Source organism: Esox lucius, chromosome 13, assembly GCF_011004845.1.
Source record: "Esox lucius isolate fEsoLuc1 chromosome 13, fEsoLuc1.pri, whole genome shotgun sequence".
Lineage (NCBI taxonomy): Eukaryota > Metazoa > Chordata > Actinopteri > Esociformes > Esocidae > Esox > Esox lucius.
In genome coordinates, this window is record NC_047581.1 from 17,376,771 (window position 1) to 17,387,535 (window position 10,765).

At 40.1% G+C, this 10,765-nt stretch overlaps 1 protein-coding gene across 1 annotated transcript; it reads right to left on the reverse strand.

Moving 5' to 3' along the window:
* Positions 1-7,653: 7,653 nt before the first annotated feature.
* Positions 7,654-10,565, reverse strand: stc1 (stanniocalcin 1). The gene is made up of 5 exons (XM_020052463.3): positions 10,542-10,565; positions 10,269-10,404; positions 8,449-8,591; positions 8,125-8,336; positions 7,654-7,987 (listed from the first exon to the last, which is right to left on the reverse strand). Exons 2-5 carry the CDS (start codon positions 10,381-10,383, stop codon positions 7,696-7,698), a joined length of 762 nt encoding a protein of 253 aa, XP_019908022.2. The 5' UTR covers positions 10,384-10,404; positions 10,542-10,565; the 3' UTR covers positions 7,654-7,695.
* Between the last annotated feature and the right edge of the window lie 200 nt (positions 10,566-10,765).

Below are 10,765 nucleotides of genomic sequence, written 5' to 3' on the forward strand. Positions count from 1 at the left end.
AAACATTTTAGGAAGAAACCTAGAGAGGAACCAGATTTTGAGGGGTGACTAGTCCTTTTCTGGCTGTGCTGACTCAATAAATACAAATGGGCTGTGACCAGAGTTCTTAAACAGAATCCAAGTCTGTAGCATAACCAGGTGGACATGGACAGGGACAATCAGGTGCGGTGTGGGCAGTGGCTGCAGGAGTCATACGTCAGCAACTTGATCGGCAATCCATCCAGGAGAACTTTGGATGGGGACAGCTGCGAGTAATTTGGGCCAGGTTGTTCTGAGGCTTGGTCCAAAGGCTCGTGTCCTCCTAAAGTCAAACAGGACTTCAGGAAAGTTAAAGTAAGCATTCCTAGGATTTGCAAGTATACCTAAAGATGACGGTCAATCTCCCTCAGCCTAGGGCTCCATGCAGGATTCTGGTCTTGACTGCCTGGTTGAGAGGGGGTTCCTTATGACACATGAGGATTCTGGTCTTGACTGCCTGGTTGAGAGTGGATTCCTTTTGACACATGTGGATTCTGGTCTTGACTGAATCTGTGAGCTTTATCAGATATCCTGGTGTAACTATCAGCAATTTGTTAATGAGTTTGAATTTGTGCTTTGTGCCGTTCCCATGTCATGTAACATGTCTATACATACCTGTGATGAGCTGTTATATGTCTGCTCTGATTTCCAATTCTAGCTGTGAGGTAATTGTTCATTCTATTTACAGCAATTGTGTGCTTGCCATTTTTGGTTGTCCTGAAAAATTATATTGCAGGTTAAGTTCTGTGTGTCCTGTGAATATTGTCCATGCTCTCAAAACAAGCCCTCGGATTAGCCTGGGGGTCTTGCAATTGGCGATGCAGTTTACCAGCAACATCCACAGTTTTGGGGCTAGTAATTAAAATAAATCAAAGTAATCAAATTGGTTGGAACTGACAGTTTTCCACTATAACAAAAACTTGTGGCAGCTTTGGCACCAGTGAGCTTAATCCAGGTAGAAGTCAAGAGAGTGGGTTCCTTCTGACACATGAGGATTCTAGTCTTGACTGCCTGGCTGTGAATGGGTTCCTTCTGACTCATGAGGATTCTGGTCTTGATTGCCTGGTTGTGAGTGGGTTCCTTCTGACACATGAGGATTCTGCTTTTGACTGCCTGGTTGAGCAAGCAGCATGATAAGAATATGGCATCAGACGTGCTTTGGAAGACACATATCTCAACATCGACTCGCCGGAGTCCGCTGGGTGTTGAAGCTTGGCCATAATTACAAATTGGATATCACCAACTTTATTTTTGGGCTTGCCATGATCTAGATACGTAATTGAAAAGAGGCTTGTATTGCCGTTAACTGTAACATTTTCTTTAGGACAATGTAGCACACAGTAGATAATATACCTTAGAAAGAATGTAGAGCATTGCACTTAGCGAGAAAATGGGCTTGCATTTCAGTGTCTCTTAAAAAGTAAGATGTGTTGGAAGCACTTTATGCAGAGCAGCTGCATCACCTATCCCTTCGACTGGAGAAATGCTGCTGATGAGAAAGCCCTACAGGATTCTTTCAAATTGGTATGAAATTATGTCTGCCTCTGACTGAGATAGCGGCCATGCTGCCATTCGCATCCTACTCTCTCTTTTCCTCGGGCACTGCAAGGATACTAGCACATTGCAGTTTCAGCTCGTTTATGCTTAAGTTTAAGAAAATTCCTTTTTAAGGATGTGCTCTTTGTCCTTATTTCCTACTTCATGGATCATAGATTTGTCACAGTCAGAAAGCACTGAGGAGATATGGATGGGTTGTATAATATTTTGTGGTTTTAGTTGCAAGCTTCCCCATTCCAAATCAGAATGCTCATCTAGTCAGCTGTTTGTAATATCCTCAGACAATTAACAACTCATTACAGTACTATTCATAGATGCTAATTATTGCACATTAGTTTCATGTTTCAAGTTCAGTAGATGTTTTAGAAATACCAGGTTTATACACTCCCCTAAAGGATTATTAGGAACACCTGTTCAATTTCTCATAAATGCAATTATCTAATCAACCAATCACATGGCAGTTGCTTCAATGCATTTACGGGTGTGGTCCTGGTCAAGACAATCTCCTGAACTCCAAACTGAATGTCAGAATGGGAAAGAAAGGTGATTTAAGCAATTTTGAGCGTGGCATGGTTGTTGGTGCCAGACGGGCCGGTCTAAGTATTTCACAATCTGCTCAGTTACTGGGATTTTCATGCACAACCATTTCTAGGGTTTACAAAGAATGGTGTGAAAAGGGAAAAACATCCAGTATGCGGCAGTCCTGTGGGCGAAAATGCCTTGTTGATGCTAGAGGTCAGAGGAGAATGGGCCGACAGAAATTGGACAGTTGAAGAGTGGAAGAATGTTGCCTGGTCTGATGAGTCTCGATTTCTGTTAAGACATTCAGATGGTAGAGTCAGAATTTGGCGTAAACAGGATGAGAAAATTGATCCATCATGCCTTGTTACCACTGTGCAGGCTGCTGGTGGTGGTGTAATGGTGTGGGGGATGTTTTCTTGGCACACTTTAGGCCCCTTAGTGCCAATTGGGCATTGTTTAAATGCCATGGCCTACCTGAGCATTGTTTCTGACCATGTCCATCCCTTTATGACCACCATGTACCCATCCTCTGATGGCTACTTCCAGCAGGATAATGCACCATGTCACAAAGCTCAAATCATTTCAAATTGGTTTTTTGAACATGAAAATGAGTTCACTGTGCTGAAATGGCCCCCACAGTCACCAGATCTCAACCCAATAGAGCATCTTTGGGATGTGGTGGAACGGGAGCTTCGTGCCCTGGATGTGCATCCCACAAATCTCCATCAACTGCAAGATGCTATCCTATCAATATGGGCCAACATTTCTAAAGAATGCTTTCAGCACCTTGTTGAATCAATGCCATGTAGAATTAAGGCAGTTCTGAAGGCGAAAGGGGGACAAACACAGTATTAGTATGGTGTTCCTAATAATCATTTAGGTGAGTGTATGTTAGTTAAATGAAAGCAATCTACACATTTGATACCATAAACCAGATATGATAATAGTTTATTTTCAGCACAAAGAAAAAGCCCATACATACAGTATATACAGTATGGATATATGTAGATGAGTATTATTAAAGTGCAAGTGATTTACAAGGATAAAACATGCTTAGTATACATAGCTACTGTACTAGGAAATTCATCAAGTGATTCTCCTCAAATGCCTTACTGATTATCTTTGAATTTGTAACTGTCACTATGATTAACACTCAATCTTACTGATTAACCAGTACTTTAAATTCTGGGAAAACACAACAGGTTTTGTATATATACGCTGTATTTATCTTAATTCAAGTCTTAAGTGGAAAGAGTACTGTGAAGTTCCAAATGTAAACCTACTGTGTGATGTGTCAACATTAAACTGATGGAAATTTCAGTATGGACAGACTTAGCTAATACCAAGTAACAACCATTCAAATGCACCCCTTTTTGTTATTCCTAATAAATAAACCATGTCTTGAAAGAACAGAATTACTTTAAGTCTATTTATTTGACTTTCATATACAACTTTTGGACAAACCAAAGGTTGTAAAATAACATTTTGATTATGGTAGTGAACAGGGGCAGCGCCAGTACTTTTTGACTGGGGTTGCTATGGAATTGCTTAACAAAACCATGCAGGTGCTAATACTTTTTCATCCCGGAGTGGGGGGTGGGTGCGTGACTAGTTACTTGCTTATTCTGAGCGGTTGCTTCACGATATTGTACTGCTATATAACTGCGAAAAATGGCAAAGAGAAAAATTGCCAATAAAAAGGAAAAATCAAAATGATGGTTATAATTTTCTGGGGTTGCTATGGGGTTGCTTTGCCAATTCATAGGGTTGCTTGAGCAACTGCAAGCCACCCCCTAGTGCCGCCCCTGGTAGTGAAGTACCTACTCTAGTTTTGGGCATATCCTCACCAGAACAGACATTCAATGTAAGATACATTCTCTGAAGTTAACCAGACCTTGGATATATAAGCATAGTTTGAAGGGAGAAGAAATAAACAGAACACCATTGGCAAGTATTCATTACAAGCAACATTCAAAGGAATTCAAGAATATCTTCCAAACTGAATGTACAGTAAATGCTGAAATGCATTATTTCAATGCCCTTTTATAGTGGTCATATGCAGAGTGCACCATGTAACAAAAGTAGTAAGATACATACACTACAATGCCATTACAATCGTAACACTAATGAGCAATGATTTCCAGGTTCTTTTTGATATACGCTATATTGCTAATAAAAGCAAAATATTTTTTATATTCCAAGAAAAAAGACAAAATAAAAAGGTATACAATTGCATAAATGATGGGGGGAAAACAAGGACAATTGGGAGTACAGGAGCATATAGTTCATCGTGAGAATGGGAGAAAATAAAGCTGCTGCCACTATAATTCAGTATCAACTGGCACTGATTCTGACAAAGGGAAAGGTTGTATGTTACTATAAATCCTCCATATATGTGACTATTGCATAGTTTGGTGAGTTCTTAACATTGCAAATGATTTGGCATTGTAAAACCATCACATCTCTCTATCATTCTGTCCTCATAATGTACATCTCAGTCATGTGCACTGTGAAAGGACACTGCTCAAAGTTTTGTCAATGAACCTCCCTTTTGAAGCACATTTGCGGTTATGTTACCACTATGTGTGAAACTATATTTTGCATGATATTAAGAATAGATCCAGCAAATGCTTTGCAGTTAATTTTTCAAGTGCAACTGTTTGTGAACTACAATGGATGGTTTTACCACAATTTGTCCCCTTGTACCAACACATTTGTGACAACCTTTGCAATATAGGTTAACAGTCCCATGTAACACTCATAAAATGATCACCTGACTTGAATGACCAAGTTATTCCCCAATGTCCAGCACGGAGTCATAACATGGGTCCTATTCCATTACAGTCATAAGCATGGTAAATATACTATTTGATCACAAGCCTCCAACTAAATGGGAGCCATTATCAAACTGCACTTTAAAATATTGTACTAACCTAACAAAAACTATTGCAACATCATCAAATAACTTAAATAACACAGTAGGAAAATAAATATAAATATTATACCAACAAGGCTTAAATTGTCTTTATCAACACTGGTAGTCAGTGTTTATGATCCAACCCCTCCATGTTATATTCACAAGGGAGAATGTTGTTCAATAGTCCAAGGAGATGTCCTAATTCAATCTAAGAGATCATCTGCTCATAAGTTACACTGCTTGTCCTCACGCTTAACTGAGTGTTTCAGAACAAATTAGATGTAATAATATCTAAACAATACATTTCTGTCTGCTATAGGAGTTAGCTACAACATCTTCCATGTTTAGTCTTGTTTTGAGATATGTGATGTTTCAAGTTGTTTGATTTAAGGTAATTTCCAGTGCAAAGTTATAACAATATCTCTCACCCGAGGGACTGATATAGCTGGCTGTTGTTATCTGAGACTAAAAACTCAATAAATATGATAATCTGTTTGTTTCTATAACCCATGCTCACTAATTTTACTGGCCTTGTTATAATATCGAAATATACTGTATTATATATGAAAGATCTAGTAATATTTAACTAATAGTACTTGCAATAAATTTCATTGATAACTTATAGATATTCTATTATTGGCTAAACATTTGTATTTTTTCAAACAAAATTAATTGGAACCCTCGTACTATATATACATGAACCACACCTGCGACTTTGTGCATGGAATCAACAGAAAACATCCTTATTACCACTAGGTTATTAAAGGATTAATATAAAGTTTGTTAAGGGAACAGGAATGAATAAGGCCAAGTTCTAGAGATCCAATGGCAACATGTTCAATGCACTGTGTGAGTAATATCATTGAGAAATAATTAGGGCATACAATCCTCTCAAACCTAAAGTATAGTATATGTCACACAACAATTAAAAATTCTCATATCAAATATACTTGAATGACATTGGCTATTTTCTTATAGGTGCATGTTCATTTCCAGTCTTGAAAGGAATCATTTCTAAATTCCCTGGGGAAGAGACAGCTGTTGGGTTGATTATACAGTGGGAAGAACAAGTATTTGATACACTTTTGCAGGTTTACCCTCTTACAAAGCGTGTAGAAGTCTGTAGTTTTTATCATAGGTACTCTTCACCTGTGAGTGACAGAATCTAAAACAAAAATCCAGAAAATCACATTGATTGATTTTTAAGTAATTCATTTGCATTTCATTGCATGACATAAGTATTTGATATATCAAAAAAAGCAGAACTTAATATTTGGTACAGAAACCTTTGTTTGCAATTACAGAGATCATACATTTCCTGTAGTTCTTGACCAGGTTTGCACACACTGCAGCAGGGATTTTGGCCTACTCCTCCATACAGACCTTCTCCAGATCCTTCAGGTTTCGGGCTGTTGCTGGGCAATACGGACTTTCAGCTCCCTCCAAAGATTTTCTATTAGGTTCAGGTCTGGAGACTGGCTAGGCCACTCCAGGACCTTGAGATGCTTCTTACAGAGCCACTTCTTAGTTGCCCTGGATTTGTGTTTCGGGTCATTGTCATGCTGGAAGGCCCAGCCACGACCCTCTTCAATGCTCTTACTGAGGGAAGGAGGTTGTTGGCCAAGATCTCGTGATAGATGGCCCCATCCATCCTCCCCTCAATACGGTGCAGTCGTCCTGTCCCCTTTGCAGAAAAGCATCCCCAAAGAATGATGTTTCCACCTCCATGCTTCACGGTTGGGATGTTGTTCTTGGGGTTGTACTCATCTTTCTTCTTCCTCCAAACACGGTGAGTGGAGTTTAGACCAAAAAACTCTATTTTTGTCTCATTAGACCACATGACCTTCTCCCATTCCTCCTCTGGATCATCATTGGCAAACTTCAGACGGGCCTGGACATACGCTGGCTTGAGCAGGGGAACCTTGCATGTGCTGCAGGATTTTAATCCATGACGGCATAGTGTGTTACTAATGGTTTTCTTTGAGACTGTGGTCCCAGCTCTCTTCAGGTCATTGACCAGGTCCTGCCGTGTAGCTCTGGGCTGATCCCTCACCTTCCTCATGATCATTGATGCCCCACGAGGTGAGATCTTGCATGGAGCCCCAGACCGAGGAAGATTGACTGTCATGTTGAACTTCTTCCATTTTCTAATAATTGCGCCAACAGTTGTTGCCTTCTCACCAAGCTGCTTGCCTATTGTCCTGTAGCCCATCCCAGCCTTGTGCAGGTCTACAATTTTATCCCTGATGTCCTTACACAGCTCCCTGGTCTTGTGGAGAGGTTGGAGTCTGTTTGATTGAGTGTGTGGACTGGTGTCTTTTATACAGGTAACGAGTTCAAACAGGTGCAGTTAATACAGGTAATACGTGGAGAACAGGAGGGCTTCTTAAAGAAAAACTAACAAGTCTGTGAGAGCCGGAATTCTTCCTGGTTGGTAGGTGATGAAATACTTATGTCATGCAATAAAATGCTAATTAATTATCAAAAAATCATTCAATGTGATTTTCTGGATTTTAGTTTTAGATTCCGTCTCTCACGGTTGTAGTGTACCTATGATAAAAATGACAGGCCTCTACATGCTTTGTAAGTAGGAAAACCTGCAAAAATCTGCAGTGTATCAAATACTTGTTCTCTCTACTGTATTTGCTAAAGGTGTGTGTATATTTTGTATCTGAGTGGAGTTAGGAATTGTCTCCAGTGACACGCTTCTTGCCAAAATGGCTGGCAGTGTCTCTGTTACGCAGACCAGGCTGGATCTTATAAATGTGTGGACCCGTGGGCCACCGCCAGCTACCACGGCCCTCCATTCCTGTTGGAACAGCAGCAGCCACCACTGAGGGGCAAGGCTTGTTGTGCAGCAGCTGGAAAAGAACTGTCATCTCTGGGCCAAGCCTGGACACCACACTGGCCCTCACCAGGTCCACAGTCTCTTCATTACAGTCCATAAGGCTTTGGAGGAGCTTACTGTAAAACCTGCAAAAGGATACATTCACTTTGCTGAATATATTCACAGAATGTCGCTAAACTGTATTAGCAATACATTTGTTATTTTTATAAAGGTAACATAAACACACATGGAAGCCCTTGATTCAAGTTGGCTAGGAACTCACCTGTTGGGGAAGTGGCTTGGGAGCTGTGCCACCTCTCCAATAGCATCTGAATTGGTTTGGGCTATAGTGCAGATATCCAGCTTGCTGTAGCACTCCTCCTGAACCTCTGAGATCATTCTTTGGAAGGTGGAGCAGCGACGGATGGTGAGGAAAACCTTGGCGGTGATGCCGTTGGCAATGCACTTGAGGCTTTCTTTAACAAAGGCTTTGCCCTACACAAAGCAACATGAAATCACAGTCATATCACGTAACATTACTTCAGTTGACGGATTTAATGTACAGTGACATACTGTACTGTATCATATGTGAACAGTGTTACCATACCTGAGTGTCAAATTTAGCTGCACTGTACAGAAAGGACTTGCAGATGTCATGCATGCCGTCTGTGTCACACGTGGAGTTCTCCAGACAGGCAAAGGCTCCACAGCCTACCTGGAGGGCACTGTTCAGACAGCGTGCTACATCAGCTATAGACAGAGCAGGAAAGGACCGTTTTCAGAATGACAACTTATATATAGCTCTAATCAAGAAATTAAGGCCTGTGATGGTTGGAAATCAAATAACGAAGTGATCTGATAAGAATATACAACATGCGTAGTTGATACAATCCAGAGATCCTACTGAGATCCTAGTTGGGTCTTGGAACACATTTTTGACCATCTTCGCCAGTAATACCCTGGAGCAGGGCACATGCACATAGAGACACACACACATTCCTCGTAAACGCACAATGTTCAGGTGACACATAAACATTTCCTTCAGACTAAAAAGCAAGCTGATATGCACAGCTGTATAAACTACTCAGACAAGATGCAAAGATCAAAATGTAACTAGAAAACCCACATGTTGTCCAATAAATGTCTGAATGGTCCATTTTTGTAAGACTGACAAGTACATGGGAAGTAGCACACAGCTATCCCAGCAATTAACTTGTGTTTTGTATCAAATGGGCCTCCCATTGTGTTTCTCGGGTAGTTGGAGATTGTAGAAATAAATACATAATGGCAAAAACACCCATTACAAGAACATGGTGACCCATGCTGCGGGTACTTTTTATGATGTAAATAATCAGACAGCTCGCAAAAGAAATACTGAAAGACCTCATTCACACCAATTTCTCCTGACATGGGCACCTTCACTGGTTTGCTTATGGGCCTGATATTAAGACAACCTCACTTGAATTACTTTTTCTTATGACATACATGAGTATTAAACCCAGCAACCATTTTAAATAGAATGGAAAGGATGATACTGAATAGATATTAGTGTCAGCAAGCTTTGGCATATTGGTATATTGTAAGCAGACATGTTCCCAGCCTGCATACAGTGCTTTATTTATTCCGTTCAAAAATCAGTTTGCTGTTGTCACAGGTGTGTGGTTTTGTCTAGCGCATATTGTAGGTTGTTTTTGCGTACAAGCAATACTATCAACCATGTGGTAATGAGTTGGGTCATTCCCAAGACATTCAAAATGTAATGAGTATGGTTGTTTCCAAACACCTGTAGATCATTAAATGATTCTTTTTTTTTTCAATAAACAAAGCGTAAAAACAACATTGCCGATATTGCAACACTAAAGCAACATTACTTGTGAAGTAAGGTCCGTGAACTACATTTTGTTAGCAAAACAATTGTTTAATGATGATGTACACTGTGACCAAATAACCAGATTAATTCACACAAAACGGGGTTCCCTGCATCAATTCCAATAGCCTACCTGTCCTAAAAGAAAAATGAGAATCGAATGATCCCTGCTATATTATAGGCTATCATACGGTCACTCATGTCGTAGCCTATTAAAGCCACCCACACAACCATACATTAAAAACTAATTCATTCATCTCATATAGGTTAACAGCCTCCGCCAGATGCGTGTCATTAACCTCGAAGCTCGCGCTCATCTGTTGCCGGTAAAATACCGGTACAGCACCGTCAGCACGCAAAAAAAGAAAAAGCCTATGTAGGTGCTATAACGTAGTCTGTCGATCAAGGCGTTCACTTGGAAACAGAGGAATTATCATGCAATGGCAAATAAATTCCATACACTGTAAATACAGGTAGTCTAGTAATTATGTACAAAAATCAGTGCGTATACCGGCATCCACTCATGCATGCAGTAAAAGGCACTGTTAGGCTATACTTACAAGGGGTATTTGATGAAAAGCGTGCTCTTCTAGGTGAATACGACTCATTCTGATCCAGTTCATATGCACATCCCATCAGCACCATTAGAAGAAAAAGTGCGGTCCTCATAGACATTGTTCAATAATCACTGATGATCTGACAAAACACAAGGAATAGTGTTACTTGATTATCTTATTAATAGTTCATAAAGCTCTGAGGATATAAAACACCGTGTTTTCAACTATGTAAATATATGACTATAGGCTATGCAATGCAGCTCGCTATTTCTCTACCTTGAACCGTATACTGATTTCTTTTGACGTGCATGACAGATAGAGCTGGTCTGCATGGGTTTATATGGGACTGGCTTACATTACGAGTCTACTGTTTAGCCCAATCAAAACACCGCATCTACGACCATGGATCCACGATGACGGATAACTACCACCTCTCTCTACCTTCGTCAAATTGATTAATCGTTTTACAATAGCCTACATTAAACTAACTTGGGTATCAA